The sequence below is a fragment of the Sparus aurata genome, chromosome 1 (assembly GCF_900880675.1).
Source record: "Sparus aurata chromosome 1, fSpaAur1.1, whole genome shotgun sequence".
NCBI classification, from domain to species: Eukaryota; Metazoa; Chordata; class Actinopteri; order Spariformes; family Sparidae; genus Sparus; species Sparus aurata.
In genome coordinates this window covers 28,618,849-28,637,840 of record NC_044187.1, presented here as the reverse complement: position 1 = coordinate 28,637,840, position 18,992 = coordinate 28,618,849, and the positions used below count along the sequence as shown (strand labels likewise).

At 41.9% G+C, this 18,992-nt stretch overlaps 2 protein-coding genes across 10 annotated transcripts; both read left to right on the top strand.

Moving 5' to 3' along the window:
- Positions 1-47: 47 nt before the first annotated feature.
- Positions 48-8,583, top strand: LOC115591298 (calcium-binding mitochondrial carrier protein SCaMC-3-like). Of its 8 annotated transcripts, XM_030433223.1 has the most exons (12): positions 48-681; positions 949-1,087; positions 1,566-1,782; positions 3,813-3,936; positions 4,051-4,138; positions 4,820-4,931; positions 5,240-5,398; positions 5,570-5,722; positions 6,397-6,507; positions 6,623-6,790; positions 6,874-7,021; positions 7,375-8,583. In XM_030433223.1, the coding sequence occupies exons 3-12, from the start codon at positions 1,588-1,590 to the stop codon at positions 7,584-7,586; spliced, it is 1,470 nt and encodes a 489-aa protein (XP_030289083.1). In that variant the 5' UTR covers positions 48-681; positions 949-1,087; positions 1,566-1,587; the 3' UTR covers positions 7,587-8,583. The 8 variants fall into 8 exon arrangements, with proteins under 8 accessions (XP_030289083.1, XP_030289063.1, XP_030289053.1 ...); XM_030433203.1 differs by lacking the exon at positions 949-1,087; XM_030433193.1 differs by having other exon boundaries at positions 949-1,782.
- A 1,638-nt stretch (positions 8,584-10,221) lies between these two features.
- On the top strand, positions 10,222-18,737 carry LOC115591109 (far upstream element-binding protein 2-like). 2 transcript variants are annotated; one of them, XM_030432784.1, is made up of 18 exons: positions 10,223-10,471; positions 11,746-11,848; positions 11,930-11,983; positions 12,069-12,105; positions 12,207-12,265; positions 12,367-12,438; positions 12,527-12,584; positions 13,351-13,498; positions 13,699-13,797; positions 13,914-14,060; positions 14,220-14,322; positions 14,814-14,938; positions 15,055-15,345; positions 15,444-15,571; positions 15,699-15,787; positions 15,891-16,097; positions 16,318-16,511; positions 17,805-18,737. In XM_030432784.1, exons 1-18 carry the CDS (start codon positions 10,382-10,384, stop codon positions 17,811-17,813), a joined length of 2,013 nt encoding a protein of 670 aa, XP_030288644.1. In that variant the 5' UTR covers positions 10,223-10,381; the 3' UTR covers positions 17,814-18,737. The 2 variants fall into 2 exon arrangements, with proteins under 2 accessions (XP_030288653.1, XP_030288644.1); XM_030432793.1 differs by lacking the exon at positions 11,930-11,983 and having other exon boundaries at positions 10,222-10,471.
- Positions 18,738-18,992: the final 255 nt, after the last annotated feature.

Here is an 18,992-nt window from a genome sequence, read left to right as displayed (position 1 = left end):
GATCCTCCACGCACGCACACACACACACACACACACATACACGCAGGCACGCACACACACACGGCTCTGACACTTGGCCGTCAGCAGGCTTCTCCAGCCGGAGGACGGCTGTGTTCGCTCTCTTCCTGCTTCCTCAACAAGCTCAACAAGGGTCGCTGTGAAATCGTCAGGACGGTGTGAGGTCACCAGTGGTGAACACAGACCCTCTCTGGACCTGCTGGATCCAGAGGGGAGCCGCTTGTCCGGTGCCAGATCCGGTTCAAGGTCCCGGTGTACTGAGCCCCGGACCCGCTGGTTCCCGTCGAGTCCTGCTGCTCCGCATCCCGCAGCATGGGCGGCGGGTCGGGCTGGAGATAAACACGCAGTGAGTCACCAAATGTTCCCGTGCGTTTTATTATTAGACCATAACAGCGTCCATACGAGTGAGAGGATCAGGTTTAACGAGGTCGTGGCTGCACACGGACTGACGCTCGTGGTGTTCTTGTGTTCGTGCGTCAATCCGCGCGAGTTCGTGCAGCAATGTGGGATCATCGATAATCGATCGTTTCTCCGAACATAGTCGCTCCCCATCCCGGAATACCTGGCGAATCCAAGAAATTCCAGAGACGCAGAAAAGAAAGATTTAATTGTCTGAATGCTCGAAACAGATGAAGAGGACGAACACAGAAGCATTCGTGTCTGGTAATCTGACTTTTTGAAGCACGCTGTCGACCTGATGCCCTGTTGAGACTTGGGTCAAAATAATAGAAACACACATTACTGTCAGTGTAACCATAGCAACTATAATGTATCTATGATGTGTGACTCCTTAAAGGTCTTGTGTGTAGGCTTTGTGTAGGGTCAGAAGTGGAATATCATTTTCATTACAATGTTTTTGCTTGTGTATAATCACGTTGAACCAGGTAGCGTCGTTTGCTTGTTGCCTGACTGAGCCTTCTGTATCTACAGAGGGAGCCATAATGGTGACCATTCAGTCTAATGAGAAGGGCTCACCTGGTGCATACATTAAGGAGTTTCCAACTTCCGGTTTTACTTCCTGATTGTGCAGCCCACTCAGTGTACACAGTTGTGTTTCTCCCACTGCAAGGTGACTTTACATTGTGATGACGTCACTTGAATAAAGTTTTTTCAAATATGAAACCTCTGTGGAACAGAAATTCAAAACAGAACGAGTCATAATTGACCTTGTTTGCTGTCGAGGTGTTCTGTCAGTCTCTTTTAAACTACAAAAAAATGTGTTAGGGATACGGGATATGGGTGCCTGCTATCTGTGCGCGGATATGCAATAAAATTCAAATGTAATGCATCACATGTACTGTAGTGGATCCAATACCATAGTGACCACTGGGGCAAATTAGGGAGCAAGGCAGTGCCGTCGTGTCCAGGTCTAAATAATACATTGTTGGCAGGCCCTCTTCTGTATAGTCCTCCATGTTGCACTGCCTTGTTTATCCAGCAACACTTCCTCTTTGCATTTGCTGTTGTAAGTGTTTAAGGCTTTGGCAGGTCTAAGGACTGTTCTGTCAGGCTGTGGTGACTGAATTGATGCCCCTGTATCCCGTCAGCTGACTCTGACTGGCACCAGCTATGGCACCCCCATGGACTTGGTTCCCTCGGGCGTACTGCCAGAACAGCAGGTCTCCCGGTCCAGGAACGGAGAGGGAGAAGTGCTGGGCTGAGCTGTTCGATCAGCTGGACCTCAACAAGGATGGACACATTGACATCAGTGAACTGCGGGCGGGGCTGGCAGGCCGAGGGCTTACCAAAGGCTCCCTGGAGAGGGTAAGACAGCAGGACAGAGAGGACACCATGCAGTGACATGTATCCTAGCTGCTTCACAGGAAACCTTCATTTATTTTTGATCAATTGATTTGGCTCGTGACAGGACCATGTTAAGACCAATCATGTGGTCTAGCCAGTTATATGTACGTGTGTGTGTGTGTGTGTGTCTGGGGTGTGTGTGTGTGTGTGTGTGTGTGTGTTTGTTGTGAGACAGATGGGGTGTTCACAGGGATGTCCTTCTCTAATAGTAAATCAGAGGTCCCAGGGATCTCACAGGCGTGCATCCAGTGAGGGCCTGTGAGATCCTTGGCTGTTCCCTCTGTTCTGCTGCTGCTGTTTGTGCAACAGCAGAAGTCACGGACATCAACAGCAGAGCTTTATTGTGAATACACACAGTCTGTCGCCCTCCTCTCAGTCTGTCTTTGACTGTTTGTTCTGGTAAAAAAAAGTGTGTGGGTCAGCAAGAAGAGTCGCTGTCACGTTCTGTGTGTGTGTGTGTGTGTGTGTGTGTGTGTGTGTGTATGCGTGTGTGTGTGTGTGTATGAATCTGTGTGTTTGTACACATGTAAAGGGCAGCCTGGTGTCTATTTTTGTACAAGGAGCAGGATTTTGTAAGATGAGAACCATAACCTTTCTCTTAGTCCGAGACTTGATCTTTTTTCACATATGGATTATTGACCAGAGTGTCAACATTTTTGTGTGTACCAAGTCTTATTGGTTATGTCAGTAATAACTACTGGAGAAATTCTTACTCCACTCCACTTATTTTGATAGTTTAACAGTGATCCAAAAACTTTCGAAGAGATTTAAGTAATGGGACTGGATCACAGGTGAAGATACCTTTTTCAGAATGATCAATGAGATTCAGTTCATATAAAATACAGACTGCATATTATTTATATGCATTTTTCTAATAAATGTTTTAAAAATGCTATTACTGTATTTGATTAACAATAACATCTCAATATAATATCATAAACAACTGCAACATCTGCATGTTTTGAAGTTCAAGAGGCAAATCAATTAAATTATCAGGGTTAACACTTTTTCATGTTGGTCGTTCCTCGCTGACACGACGTGCTGTAGCATTACTTGTCCAACAGATGGCAAAGCAGAGGAATATTTAAAGCTTACAGCCCTGGAGGGCAGTCTTGTCGTTGTGGTGAGGAAAACTTGTGCTGTTGTACAGAATTGATCAAAGGCTACCTTTCCAACAACAAATTATGATGTGTGAAGTTTGAGGAAATAATAATGATAAGTTATTTATTAATTAACACAACAGTGGCAGACTCAGGATGTGTGACAGGCAGGGGTGAAACAATTACAAAGGGCACCAGCTGCATTAGGTGATGCGCCAGTGCACAGAAAATCATGATACATTTAAGGGCATTCTGGAGGGAACTTTGTCATGTTTTATCTACCATAGGGACGTCCAAGAGAGCACTTTTGCAGCATTTTTTCGAATATCGGGACAAGTCCACCAGTGCTTCAAAACAAACACAAAAAAACAGAAGTAAAACAGTTGTAACACTTATAACAATTGATGATTAAAACCATAATAACACTGAAAATAAAAAAGTAATGAGTACATTCAAATTTAGCCGTGCTATGCAATGACACATGTAAAGTACAGTGTAATTAAACAGAAAAAAATAAACTGAAAAATTAATAGGAAAGCCTCTCAATAAGTATTGACAGTGATTTTAAAGTGGATGCTGATAAAGCCAGCCTAAGTTCCTCAGGCATGTCATTCCACAGCTGAGGAGCCCAACAACAAATGCTTGGTGTCAGCAGGTTCATGTTGTCAACAGGCTAAAATATATATTTTGTCCCACTACCAGTAAGAAAGAAAAGCCCAGCAGCTTTCTGAACGGCATGATTTGACATATGAAGATTCAGACTGTAGTCTATAAAGCGGTTGTTACATTCTGGATGAGAACAACATGAGTAACATTTTTTTCTGTCCCTGACCAAATTTCTGTCCAAATGGCCGGACTTTTGTTAATCACTATCTGCTGGTCTGTTTTCAGATGGTGAAGGCCGGGGACACCAACCAGGATGGAGTGCTGGACTTTGAAGAGTTCACGCAGTATCTTCGCGCCCACGAAAAACAGCTTAAAATCATGTTTCGGGACCTGGACAGGAACAATGACGGTGTGTACTGGCCCACAGTACTGATGTCACCACTGGTTCAAAATGTTTGTGTAGAGATAGTTTCTCCCCCTCTTCACTCTCACATCTCTCTCTCTTACTGGTGGATCTGTGCAGGTCAGATAGATGCAGCGGAGATCCAGCACTCTCTCCGTGCCATCGGTGTGAACATTAGCCTGAAGGATGCCACCAGGATTTTGCAAAGGTCTGCTAACAGTATGTCGTGTCTGATATGGGAGGAGGGGAAAACGTTCAATGGCTCGTTTACAAAACAGCAACTGAAAAATCCTGCATAGTATACCTTTAACTGGCTCGCATAGAATTTCCAGATCCTCTTGATATGAAAAGTCAAAGGCTAAGGGGTTAGCTCAAGTTAAGAATCCAAATTTCAGCAGCGAGCTGTAAAAAAAAAATGGACCATGTTACATAGCCATGACAGCCAAGATATTATCAAATCATTTTCTCGTCTTGTGAACCAACACAGACAAACCCAAAGTAGTATTTAAGTGTGTTGCATACATGATTTATGGTGAGAGATCAACCACTCTGTTCATCAAAGATTTCAAACATCTGAGCTTTGTTTTCTAAATGACCTGAGGGACGTTCATCTGACGAGAGAAGGTCAAGCGGTTTTGCGATTACAGTGATCGTGCCTTTAAAACATAGTTACATGTAATTACATTCAGTCCTTCTGTTGGGTCACATCGTGTGAAAAATATGAAGCATCCTCTGATACACTGTTATACAGCCAAAGCATTAAAGGATTCCTCATTGCCATTTTTTAAACATCAGCAAATGATTGATCATACTCTCTGTAACTCACTGTGTACCTTAATGGTTCCACTGACTATGAATTTCAGGACTTGTTTATGTGTTTGACACTCAGAATGGACAAAGACGGTACCATGACCATCGACTGGGATGAGTGGCGGGACTACTTCCTGTTCAACCCTCTCAGCAACATGGAGGAGGTGGCACGCTACTGGAAACGCTCAATGGTGAGGTCACACTCATTCTTGAACAGCATGGTGTATCTCTAAATAATGACACGGTTAAGTTAAAGCAAGTGTCCGTTTATAAATGTTTGCCAAAGAAATGCACATACTTTGCAGACCTTCCGGTCAACAATAAAGAACAGTAATTAATTTACTGTCAGCAACAAAAACTGGATTTTAAGAGGAAATTGTCCCCTCAAGTACAATTCTGTGTCAACTGTTTCACCTCGGACAGATATTTTGGAACTATTTCTTTTCCCCTTTATCATCCTAATGTCTGATCCTCATTCAACCCACCACTGGTTCAGTAGATGTTGGATATCGGTGAGCAGCTGACAGTCCCAGATGAGTTCTCTGAAGAGGAGAAGAAGTCTGGCTACGTGTGGCGGCAGCTGATGGCTGGGGCCATGGCTGGGTCAGTGTCTCGGACCGGCACCGCCCCCCTGGACCGACTCAAAGTCTTCCGGCAGGTCAGTGAGGGACGGTTATGATTTAATCTCTTAGATCAGCCTCATTCATGAGTCACTGGTCATGTGTGAAGGTTTTCTGTTTAGCTTTGGTTTGTGGCAGAGAGCTTTTGAGATTAATCTTCCGTGAAACGTGACTGTTTTACACAAAGTGCGACTCTCTGACTCCGGCAGGTTCACGGCTCCAGTGATTTTAAAGGGAACGTGCAGAGCGGTTTTCGGTACATGGTCAATGAAGGAGGACTACAGTCATTATGGAGGGGCAATGGGATCAATGTTCTTAAAATTGCCCCAGAAACGGCAATCAAGTTCACAGCTTATGAACAGGTAAAGACTGCCTGAGACCTTTCACATTGTGTTTTTTGTTTTATTTGTTTGTTTGTACTAATACACTACTAAAGACTGTCTTTTTTTCTTGACTCTTTGCTCAGTCAGTCTTTTAAGATTAGATTAGATTAGAATTAGCTTTATTGTCATTGTGCACAGCACAAGTACAGAGGCAACGAAATGCAGTTTAGGAGTATTTTAGGAGTATTTCAACGCTTTGGGAAATGTGCTCTTCTGCTTTATTATTAGAATTTAGACGAGAAGATTGGTACTTGTCTTTTGTCTGTACTTAATAAGAAGCTAACTGGCAGCACTGTTGGCTTATTTTAGAGACTGGAAACAGGGAAACAGCCCCACTAGATGCCCAGTAATGTCACAATGACAATCAGACTCCAGAAAGTTTTGCTCCTGGCCATCTGACACACATCTAACCCCCATAAAAAGTACTATGTGCTGTTTTTCTGGACAAATGACTCTCATACCTGACTGACTGTTAATTAATGAGCCATTGGTATGCTTACTGTGTTATCTTTGGGCTGAGCCGAGAAAGCTGTATCCCCCTGTACTCAAATAACTCAGTCGTTTTCCATCAATTCTCTATCATCATTTTTCAGTGATTTCAACTAATTCAAATGTTTACCTTTTTCTTTCCTTTGCTCTATAACTCTGCATAGATCAAGACTGTGATGCGTGGCAGTAATGAAAGAAATCTGAGGATTCATGAGAGGTTTGTTGCCGGCTCCCTGGCTGGAGCTACAGCTCAGACAGCCATCTACCCAATGGAGGTAATATCAGGGTAATACACACATAGAAACATTCACGTAGCGTCATGAAAACACACTTTCTGGGTCACACGACGAGTCAAATGACTGACGTATTTTCCCTTTCTGTTCCCAACAGGTGCTGAAGACCCGTCTCACACTAAGAAAAACAGGCCAATACTCAGGAATAGCAGACTGTGTCAAACAGATGTTACAGAGAGAGGGTGTCCCCGCCTTCTACAAAGGCTACTTACCCAACATGCTGAGTATTGTCCCTTACGCCGGCATCGACCTGGCTGTCTATGAGGTCAGAGAGACGTGTGAGCACGCAGCTTTCAGAGCGCATCTCCTTTTTGTGTTTAACTTCTTCTCTCTTCCTCTGTTCAACAGACTCTGAAGTTTTCCTGGCTGAACAGAAACAGAGGTTTAGCTGACCCAGGGGTTATGGTGCTGGTCGGCTGCGGTGCCGTCTCCAGCACTTGTGGACAGCTGGCAAGTTACCCGCTGGCCCTGATCCGCACCCGAATGCAGGCACAAGGTCAGGATCACTGTGGTTTATACTCTAATATAGATTCAGATGAGTGGCAAATTACAGGGAAAAAAAACTACATGTACAATTGTCTGAGTCATCTTATTATTGTTTCTCCACCAATTTCTGCCATTTTCTTTTAGATATTTATTAATTGATTTTTGTTTTTCCTTGAATTCATCATGCATCTGTGTGTTAGGAACATGCTGTAAAACTATGAATAATAGTACAAACCAATGATTAGGATAAGTTGTTATAAACTATGTTGCCACAGCTCAAAGTAACAAGGTCAAAGATGTCCATCCTGAGTGATTTGTGACACCTGTAGTAACTGGTGGAGTCTTGTTTTTCTTCCCCATCAGTTTCAGTGAAGGGAGCCCCTAAACCCTCCATGTTGGTCTTGCTCCACAACATCGTGACCCAGGAGGGTGTGGCCGGACTTTATCGAGGAATCTCCCCAAACCTGCTGAAAGTCATCCCAGCCGTCAGTTTGTCCTATGTGGTCTACGAATACACAAGGATACTCCTGGGAGTGGACATCGAGGGTAGGAGGGGTGGGAAAGGGAAGGAATAGAAAAAGGTGACATGGTTTGTAGTGGCTTTTAACTCCAAGCACGCACAAATCTTTTGGCAATGCATGAGGAAACGGGCCTTGACTGTGGATGAGATGATGGGATGGAGAATGAACCGTGGAAGTAAAAGAAAAAAACAAGAGATCATCATGATGTGTAATCTGTTGCTCACATTTAGGGGACCTCGTCTGAACTGGCAGCTGCTGTGATGAGTTTCACGTGCGATACGTTGCATTGCAACGCATGCCGGAAGTTGTGTGAAAGCTAATCAACTAGCCTCCTGCTACTGCGCTGACTTGGCAGATGAAGACTTGCATGAACATGCGTGAGAACAAGCAAAACCAAACATGGAAGCATTGTTACATTCCTACAGCGTTATCTTTTCTCCTAGGTGGTATATAGCGAAGATAAAGGACTGATAAGAGGACTGATCCAGTTTCCACAGGGGAACCTGAAGCTGCTGGAGTTACAGAGGCAAGACTTTGACTAACTTGTCTTAAACATGTGTTACAGATACGAAAGTACAGAGAAATTTATAAAACAACACAAAGTTACTGAACTTAACTCTTGAATGAGAACTTGAATGGCTGATAATGAAAAAAGAAGTTAAAAATCTTCTCTTTCCTGGAGGGAAAGGTGAGGAAAGCACACCAATGGATTTATATTTTACTGGAGTGAAACTGCCAAAGTCATACTGAGAAGCATTGAGGACTCATAACAACCCCTCATGCGAAATGTTCATATTTTATCAGTGTTCTCAGCAGAGAGACGTGTTTGTGTCTGTTTTCTCATGCTTGAAAGACACTACAGGGTCCAGAGCCACATAGTATTTTCATAAACTGTATACGCACAATGTTGAGGTTTAACACCCTGTTGAGACTTAACTTTAGAGCACGAAACAACAAGAAAGGAGATTTAATGCCAATGTACATTTTTTATGTTTGAGTATTTATAATGGAAGGTGCAAATAAATGGATACATGGTGCTGCTTTTGTTAAATAAATGCCTCGTTGAGCTTTTTTTCTGAAAAGCTGATATACAGCTGGCTTTTCAGCACGACGCCTAAGCCTAATGAAATCAGTGCACTGATACTTGAAAGTGTTTGTTGAATGCCACTGTCTTCACCCTGTTGCTTTTAGTTACAATGTAACTGAAAGCAACAGGGTGAAGCTAAGAACGTCATATTCCTCAGCTGCTGCCACTCTGCTACTAGTCACTGTTAGGTTGACTGAGGAGCTCCGGCTGTGCATTATATTAATCATCTGAGAAAATCCAACTCTAATGGCAAAAAAACCCTTTCTTTTTAGTAAACTCTGTGTACACAAACAATGTTCCCAATGCCCGTCTTCATGCGTAGAGACCCTGGTGATACTACAAGCAAAGTTTCATGTTGTGTCGAGCCTTCTTAGTGTTTTAAAAATAGCGAGTTTGATGCTAGTAAAAGTGCCCGTAGCACTCCCATTGAAAATGAGTTTGATGCGAAGACTAAAATACGTCGTAATTATGCTTTCACACGAAGGTTTGACTCATATACATTCCCAAAAAAACCTAGATTGCATTTTGGCGAGAGTTTCGCTTTAAGCTGGTGAGAGCTGCAGGTAGAGGCTTAATGTTGGCAGGTCGTCATTCTGTCTGTCCGTTCCTTTCTTGTGAACACGACATTTTAGGATTTCCTCAAGGACATTTCTTCAAATTTGGCTCAAACTTCAATTTGAACTTGGATGAACTTTGGGTAGTCAAGGTCAAAGGCCACCATGACCTCAAAAATTTAAAAAATCATTTCACTAGTATGACATAATTTCACGCAGAAGTCTGCTATTGTAAAATGATGACGTGATGACATTTAATATTCAAAAAGGTCAAAGGTCAGCTTCACTTTGCCATGATTTTCTGTAAAAGTAGTTTTCTGGCTGTTATTCTCTGCCATGAAAAGAAGTGATCATATCTCACATTTGGTCCAATAGACACTCAGCAGCAGTCACCACAAGCTCATTGGTTTTTGCTGATATTGAACTTCAGGTTATTGTGGTTGCACCCTTTGATGAAGCTCTCCACCAGTCCCCTGGCATCACGCATGTCACATTCTGTAGTGATCTTCTATTACTACTCTACTCCAAAAGTCTTCACTACATAGCAGGTGGTAATTTTTGTTGAATAATTTCCAAATAATTTCAATAGTCAAGTGTCAATAGTGACTTTCAAGTGTATGTATTTTTGTGATACATTATTATTATTATTATTTATTATTATTATTATTATTATTATTATTATTATTATTATTATTATTATTATATATATTTTTTTTATGTATTTATTTTATTTTTTTGCATGACTCAGATAAGGCGTCTAACACTTATTGGCTGTGTTTAAATTCTTCCACCTCAATGGTTAAACAAATATGATGCCATTGTAACAAAGTATCTAGATCTAGATCTAGATCAAATGTTTTTATGCAAACAGGACAAATGAAGAACCCTGACTCATAGCTAACTTCGTAAATACTGGCTTGTCCTCACCGGGGCCTGATCCACCACATCCCAGTAGGTGGCGGTGTTTTTGCTTTATCACATTGAGGGTCAACAAACAAAGCCATTAGGAAGAGGAAGAAGAAGAAGTCCCGGGTGTTAAAGGTTCGTTGATTGGTTACTTTAAGCAGGGAAGTTTGCCGGCGTGGTGCGCACTCCGCTCACATTGGTGTCTCCGGTACGCTCCTGTTTAGCCTTCCCGCTTCTGCGCAGCTCCGTCCGGCCAAAGCTATTCTGCTTCCCCCTGTGTCTGTTTGCCCCTTGTGAGCAGCATGTCTGATTACGGCGGTCTCTCGACTAATGGAGTCGGCGCTGGGATGAAAAATGATGCTTTTGCTGATGCTGTACAACGAGCCAGACAGGTGAGTGATGAACTGGGCTAACGAGAAGACAGCCGGCGAGCTAGTTAGCTGGTGGGAAACAGCAGCTAGCTTAATCACCCGTGACGTTAGCTTGAGTTAGCTGGCTAGCGTGGGCGCTAGCTAGCTAATAGCGGTGCCATTCATTTGTGTAACACGCTTGCCAGCTTGAGCGGTCAAATGAATGTTTGCGGGCCGGATTTGAGCAGCAGCTGCAGAAATATAGGTCACTGTTTCGTTTAGTGAAACGCGCCTGTCGCTAACAGGAGCCTTAGGCTGGCTGTAAGCCGTTAAGTTAAATGGACTAGCTGCTTCAGCTAACTGGCTAGTTTCGTTACTACAGTTAACGGCGAGCTGATCAATAAGTTTCATCCTCCTCAATATATCAAACTACATTTTGAAAATACATTGAACAATAAACCCACATAGACCTCAAATGATTGTCATGAACTAAGGTCAACAAAACATTTTCGGTATTGATAAGTAGCATTAAATAGACAAAAGGACACTTGAGTGTTATGTAGTGTCTGTAATTTCAGTAACTAACTCGTTAGCTAGCTGTTTGAGGTACGATGCTCATTAATGTATAACTATTGTTTTTAAACTCACTTGGTCTGTAAACTGGTTAACAGCAAGCACCACTATCCAAGAGCTCAAGGTTACAATATTTTCTATCAGAGGAACAAGCCCCAAATCTAAATATATTAAATTATGTTGTTATATTATCAATTAAACACTTAGGAAACTGAAAAGAGATTATATTTTTTGTGGCATTTTTGCTAAATTAAATGATCAAGGAAAAGAATGAGATGATGAACAAAATTGTTGCAGATGAACTTTCTTTAAGCCTTAAACAAGGTGCTGCACAGTTGGATTTATGGTTGCAATTAATGGAGTACTCCAGCATATGAATATTGTGCTGCCATAAAGTTAAGGGCACTTGTGTGACAGATTTATTCATAGAAAATTATGCACCGATATCCTGACTTTGAAAGTTTGGGCCAAGCTCTGCCTGGTAGATGGTGTTGTCCTTCTACACCTTGGACAAAGCTCTCTTTCTCTTCCATATTTGTCGTCTCAGCGCCCAGAGAAACCCCCAGATGAGGTCATCTTCATGTGCCACTTTAATTAGTGCGGTACAATCAATTATGCTTAAAAGGTCACTTACTTTTGATGGTGATGTTGAAATACTCTTACTTAAACTTGTGTCCCAGAATCATCCTCATTACTATTTTGGGGTGTATTGCAGTCACTTCATCCGGTGTATGTCTTTGTAGATTGCAGCTAAAATCGGTGGAGATGGCGTTCCCGCAGTGAGCAACAACGGAGGTGCTGAGAACTATCCATACGCAGCACAGAAAAGATCCCTGGAAGAAGCAGGTTAAAAATCAGCACAAACAGCCACTTTGTCTGCTTTTTGTTTGTCCACATTGTAAGCTTCACTCTTTCTTTTGCTTTCAGATGAACCTGATGCTAAGAAGGTAGCATCACAGAGCGAAATAGATTCTGCATTGTGTACGTTAAATACATAAATTGAGCTTATTACAAAGACACACTTGACTCGGTTTCCAACCACTCACCATTTTTCCTTCTCTTGCAGCTATTGGAGCTCAGCTGGCTGCCCTGTCTCAACAAAGGTACAGAGGGATTTTAGTGTGTCTTTTACATGAACACTTTTGGTGCTTGTGGTTATGTATATACTAAATCATGTGTTTGTTTTTTTTATACCTGTATGCAGTGTTAGGCCCTCCACAATTACAGAAGAGTGCAGGGTGCCTGATGGCATGGTTGGTCTGAGTGAGTACATTCCCATACATATCTTAAACCAGACATGCCTCCTAACTACTGTTACTCATGTTCAAACTAACATCTAAATATCTTGGATTTTGTGTCTAAAGTCATCGGCAGAGGAGGTGAACAGATTAACAAAATACAGCAGGATTCTGGCTGCAAGGTCCAGATCGCACACGGTGAGCTATGTTCTAATTCTAGATTTGCTAAATAAAACAAATTGTAAAGGATTTTCCAGTTGCTTAATATTTTCATATTCATTCACAGACAGTGCTGGTCTTTCAGAAAGAAGTGTTTCACTGACCGGCTCACCAGACGCCGTAGAGTAAGTTGGTGCTCACATTTAAAACAATATATTTCTCGTTTTCCAGTACACTACTCTTCTTAAATCTCAGACAATTATACTATTTTTAGATCTCTGTCCATGTCTGCTCAAAGCTGAACCTCTCCAGAGATTGATGGCGAGGCTAATCGGACAACACATGTGTTATTAAAATGTAGTTTAAGCTTCAGAAATGGATAAGCTCTTGCTCAAATTTCCTGTTTACTTGTGCAATGACAACAGTTTTCTCTTTACGGATGCTTTTTGTTTTTGAGTTTCATTTCTACGGCAGCACTTCCTCTCAGGCCTTGTACATTTGTCCTTTGCTGACACTGCAAAATATGCTCTGCTATGGCACTTAATCTAGTATTAATCATTTCTAGCTCAAAACTGTGATCGATACATTCAAAGGCGTTTAACAGCATGCAAGGCACACCTCAGGCGCAAAAGTATCTAAGCATGACATGCAGAGCTTTTTGTTTAAGTTAGAACAGTGGTTGCTGTTGGATTAAGGTCAGTGAATATCGAGAGCTGTACTTTCAGCTTTAGGGTGTGTGTACATATACAGTAGGGAAACCCATCATTCAGCCTGGCTTAAGCCCACAGAACGATGCAATGAAGGCATTGCCTGTTTAAAAACTGCAGCTGGAGACTGTTGCATAATGTAGGTGCAGCTGGAGCTTCTTGCACTGCCTGTAGTAAGACAGAATAGTGACCTATTAACTACATGTCTTGTAATCCACCTTTATTTATTTGAATTTGCTTGCAGGAGAGCCAAGGCACTTATTGACGATATAGTGTCAAGGGGTCATGAGTCATCCAATGGACAGACGGGTTCCATGCAGGAGATGATCATCCCTGCAGGCAAGGCCGGCCTTATTATAGGCAAAGGAGGAGAGACCATTAAACAGCTACAGGTGAGAATCAGGGACTAACTTAATATAACGCTATGATCATTTGATTACACTGTACAAGTGTTAGAGATAAAATCATTATGTGAAGAAAAGTTCTATTTATCTGCTGATTATTGATGTAATGTAATAGAAGTGCACTGCAACCAGTGAACAGTGTAAAGTGCAGGTGAAATCAGATGAAATGACTGTCTGTGTAATCTTAGGAGCGTGCTGGAGTTAAAATGATTCTTATTCAAGATGGATCCCAGGGTCCCAACATCGATAAACCCCTGCGCATCATTGGAGACCCCTACAAAGTGCAGGTACTGTTTTTAAGGAAATAATGTTAGTTAAATAGGGAATAATTTATGACCACATAAACTCTCTAAATCATCTTTGTTTTTTGTTTTTTTTCTTTCTTATATTTTTTTTTTTTTAGCAAGCAAAGGATATGGTTAATGAGATTCTACGAGACAGGGATCATGCAGGTTTTGGTGACCGGAATGAATACGGATCGAGGATGGGTGGAGGGGGTGGAGGAGGAGGTGGTGGCGGTGGCAACGGGGGCGGCGGCGGCGGCATTGATGTAAGTAATTTATTTGTTTTCAAACAAAATACAAAGTTGGGACAGTCGGCTGTAACATGGTGCACTTTTTATTACTGAATAATATGTTTACAATTTCAATCAATGGGCGAGGCTCAACCACTTACAGCAGTTATCACATTCTTTTTTGTAACTCTGCAGATAGCTGTGCCCCGTCACTCTGTGGGAGTTGTAATTGGTCGAAGTGGGGAGATGATCAAGAAGATCCAGAGTGATGCTGGAGTGAAGATACAGTTTAAACCAGGTGAGTGTGCCAAATATTTTCTGGAAGATTCAGCTGCATCTTTTTTTTTTTTTTCCTTTTTTCTTTTCTTTTACCATTTTGTTGGCAGGAAAAGGGTTACTTTTATCGATGCGTTTTATTTTCTTGTATTTAACCTACTGCACTTCTCGTAGTTCATCATTCTAACATCTCTTACAGCTGCAGCTAGTTAAAATCATAGCTTCTACAATATTGACCACGTATAAAGAAATATGCATCCACATCATTACCAGGGTGCCCGTCGGTCCTTGAGGAAAAAAAATGCTTTGAAAGTTTTTGCAACTAGAAATATAATAGACCTGTTTTTAATAATAGTGCTTGAGTTTATATCAACATTGATAAATAGGACACATGTCTCTGTTCCATCCAAACCAGTGTTTTTCGCTGATTTTGGGTGGAAATTATTTCCTTCCAGTTGATTTGTTTTCAGTTCCTGTCAGTAAACCTGCCTATCTGTTTGTCTTCCCTTACAGATGATGGTACAGGTCCTGATAAAATAGCCCATATTATGGGTCCACCTGACCAGTGTCAGCATGCTGCTTCAATCATCACTGATCTGCTACAGAGCATCCGTGCCCGAGAGGAGGGTGGACAGGGGGTAGGTACATGGTGCAGACACGGGCCTTTTTAACATGTTTGTCTTGATGATGGAACAAAGAAACAGGCTTTGCTGTTGAACAGTTCAACCTAATGATATGCATGTTTCCCCCACAGGGTCCCCCGGGTGGAGGTATGCCGCCTGGTGGGCGAGGACGGGGAAGAGGCCAGGGAAACTGGGGTCCTCCAGGAGGAGAGATGACCTTCTCCATTCCTGCACACAAATGTGGGTTAGTCATTGGCAGAGGAGGAGAGAATGTCAAGTCTATCAACCAACAGACCGGTGCATTTGTGGAGATATCTCGTCAGCCTCCACCAAACGGTGACCCAAACTTCAAACTGTTCATCATCCGGGGGTCTCCGCAACAGATTGACCATGCAAAACAGCTTATAGAGGAGAAGATTGAGGTGCGTTTAAGTGACTCTCGGAGCAGAGAAGTAATACAAATGACAAAAGTTATAATTGATTTGTAATTTGAATGATTTGGTTCCCGTTTTTTTTCCAGGCTCCACTGTGTCCAGTTGGTGGCGGTGGTGGTGGTCCAGGTCCAGGAGGCCCAGGTGGCCCAGGTGGTCCAATGGGTCCCTATAATCCCAACCCTTATAATGCAGGGCCCCCTGGTGGTGCTCCTCAGTAAGTAAAGCTAACAAACGACACTTGTATGCAGTAATTTTGAGTTGTTTTTTTTTTTTTTTTTTTCAGGGGAGAGTGATTTAAAATAAGCATTTTGTGTTTTAAATGCTTCTAACCTTCTCTGCAGTGGTGCAGCACCCGGTGGTCCCCAGTTCTGTCCCCAGGGTTGGGGAAATAACTATCAGCAGTGGCAAGCTCCAGGCCAACATGATCCCAGTAAGTACCTTCTATATTGTGCACCAAATTAAAATGATTCAGAACCTGCTCTAACCTCAACTGTACTTTTGAAATAAACAAAAACATAATCCTCCCCTTTTAGGTAAGGCAACAGCAGACCCGAATGCTGCATGGGCGGCTTACTACGCACAGTATTATAACCAACAGCCAGGAGGTGCCATGGCAGCCCCGACACCTGGAGCTACTGCAGCAGCAGCACCGGGAGACCAGAGCCAAGCAGCACAGGCCCCTGGGGGCCAGCAAGACTACACTAAGGCTTGGGAGGAATACTACAAGAAGATGGGCATGAGTAAGTTGGAGCAACTCAGACACAGTTGTATGTGCTTGGGATAACTGAGCCTCAATCTATAAGGCTCTGTCAGGGGGAATTGATGGAGTTTGGCGTGTATTACATTTAGAATCATTAGTATTGTAATTAGTAATATTGGATTAAATTAATCAGTCATGCTGATGTCAATAAAACACCTCGAAATGAAACCAATACATGACTATGCATGTTGTTTTTCCAGCCCAGCCAGCTGGAGGGGCAGCAGCTGCTCCAAGTGCAGCACCAGCTGCCGCTGCAGCAGCAGGAGGGGCTGCAGCTGGAGGCCAGCAGGACTACAGCGCAGCCTGGGCTGAGTACTACAGACAGCAGGCTGCCTACTATGGACAGGGAGGACAAGCACCTGGTCAGGCAGCTGCTCCACAGCAGGGACAACAGGTAGCACATCCATGACCAGTAGGGCTGGTTTGGTACCGTTTACATATGAACTGGCAGCGATGCCCAGTGGTACCTAACCTTGTGGTGTTATTGTCTTAACTATTGAGGTGTGTTCATACTGCGACGTTTCAAGTACTGTTTGTTTCACACTTAGGTTTTCTGGAGTTTTTTGCAACAAACTAGTAAAAATGCCCAATACAGTCAAAAAAACTTTCAACTACTGATCCAATTGGCTTTACCTGAAAATGTTCAAGTTGTCAATGCCTCGCTTTGTTTCGTCTTCATTGCAGCATTTAACTTCTTCCATGCAGTCTGCAAGCGTGCTAATTCTGGCTGTAGGGAATGTGCCTTTCAGGCTATCAAATGCAGAACACTCTTCAGCTTTCAGATATATTTTGTGTTTCCACGAGTTAGATGTATTGCTCATTCCAATTTCACATTTTGCATTATAAATACTGCAGCATGGTTGTCTTCCCAGAGTTTTGAAAGGTGTAACCTGACTTTTGACCACTTTGGGGCCCCCCAAATCTTGCTCTCCTCTTTCTCTCTGTGCTAAGTTGCACTTTCATCCAGGTGCACCTGGATGAGAGTGCAACTTGGCACATTTTAAGCCAGTTGATTTAGTGTGAATCGGTGTTCTCAAAGGTGGTCATAACCTTAAAAGTACAAAGTTCGGTGCCTGACCTTGATGGCCTGTGTCCAAAACTAACCAGCTAGCTGCCAAAGTCTAGTAAGCTTAAAACCTGGAACCTGGCAGAAACTTATTTATTGGCAAAAACATTGGATTGTTTATCTCACAATTTTCTGTGCCATGTTGTGTTGAGATTCTGTGACAGTGAATATAAAGATTAGATGTTAACAGTCATGATGAGGTTTTTTTTTGTTTGTTTTTTAATCCTAATTGCTACAAAGTCATTCTTGGTGACCTCTGGTGTTGCCAAATAAAAATGACTGATGAAAATTGTGCAGCCTGACAATTGAATAGATATCACTTTATGTACAGCCAGTTTAATTAGCAGTCATTTGTTTTCGTTTCATGTGATTTGGTTTATGTCAAGTTCTACATTGTTAAACAGCAACAAAGCTTTATGAACCGGCACAAATCAAATGCATTCAAAATTCATTTCAAAGTGTGACCTTTTAATCAACTATTTGCACTACTTTGCCCTTGATAGTTGTTATCGATTCTGCATGGAAATATCAGTGTATTCATGTACTCTTGATAACATAAGATTCATTTTTTGCATTTCTTTCTTAAGCAGATGGATTAATTCACATTTTGTCTCATTTCAGCCCCAGTAAACGATTGGCCCAGTCTGTTGGATGGTTGCAATGGCTTTCTGGACTTGTTTTTTTCTATCAAGAGATTTCATTTTTGGCTTTAACAAGACAACGCCAGTTTACCCATCTACCCAGAAATTTTCTATTCCAACATTCTTGTTTTTTAAAGTCAAAATTGAAGAACGAAAAAAGGGAACACATTTTGTCCATGCATTGAACAAAGCACTATATAACTACATGGGTTTCGATTCAGTTTGTCCCTGAATCGGTTTCACGTCTCCCACAACTTCTTATACATCTTATCCTCTTTTTATTTTAAATGTGAAATGACAAGCATCTTTGCTTACAAGCTCGCACAGCAGCATCTCAACACTGACTGACATTTAAGAAGTTTTTACCCATCAATTTCTTGAGGGAAAAACGCAGTCTAGCAGTATTTTGAATATATTCAGAAATTATGTTTGTAAGAAAATACAGAAATGTTGGTCTTTTTTTTTTTTTCTTTTTTTTTTCTTTTCTTGTTCTTGGTACTTTTTTTTTTAACTTCATTTTTAAAAACATTCCCAGTGTTTAAATTGCAGGTGCATTTCTTCCTGCTGTCATGATTTCTTAGTTTTTAATTTTATTCAGTGTAATTATTTTCCTTGAAGAGGGGGGGTGCGCGTGTGTCTGTATACAGTGTATGCTACTGAACAGAAAATGTGTGCAAGTTGGCTATAATAAGGCAGTAACTGTCCTACAGTATGTAGGTTGGTTGTGTGTGTGCATGGATGTGTTTGTGTGCTTGACTGCCCCCTTTTTAATTTCTTTATTGTTGGAGATGCATTTTCTTTTTGTGTTCCAATAAGTTCCGTTACTGTATGCTGATTTTTTTTCTTTTCTTTTAATGTTATTTTTTACAGCTTGTTTTTAAATACTTAAATAAAAAGGTTGAAATCACCAGTTTCTTATTTGTGTGGTCAGTGTGTTTTGGGAGTTGGTTGTTCATTATTTTAGACTTCAATACAAGAGTTGTCAGATTAAACGTGTTTGGCTTATTCCACATTTTATTTCTCTTGTCTTTTCTTTAGGAAGGGGCACTTAATATGACAAACTTGCTTGGGTGCTTAGACTGGCTCTCTACAGGGTGTCACCTCTGTTCTGCTCTACCTTTTTTGTTTTGGTTTTGATGGATGCATCCACCGGCGAGTCAGGGCAGTC

Excerpts from the sequence above, each read along its gene's own strand:
- LOC115591298 (XM_030433203.1), top strand. The coding sequence starts at position 1,588 with ATGGCACCCCCATGGACTTGGTTCCCTCGGGCGTACTGCCAGAACAGC. Across the intron at positions 3,937-4,050 it reads CCTGGACAGGAACAATGACG|GTCAGATAGATGCAGCGGAG; the intron begins GTGTGTACTGGC and ends GGATCTGTGCAG. Across the intron at positions 6,508-6,622 it reads CAGCCATCTACCCAATGGAG|GTGCTGAAGACCCGTCTCAC; the intron begins GTAATATCAGGG and ends TGTTCCCAACAG.
- LOC115591109 (XM_030432784.1), top strand. The coding sequence starts at position 10,382 with ATGTCTGATTACGGCGGTCTCTCGACTAATGGAGTCGGCGCTGGGATG. Across the intron at positions 10,472-11,745 it reads CTGTACAACGAGCCAGACAG|ATTGCAGCTAAAATCGGTGG; the intron begins GTGAGTGATGAA and ends ATGTCTTTGTAG. Across the intron at positions 14,061-14,219 it reads GCGGCGGCGGCGGCATTGAT|ATAGCTGTGCCCCGTCACTC; the intron begins GTAAGTAATTTA and ends GTAACTCTGCAG.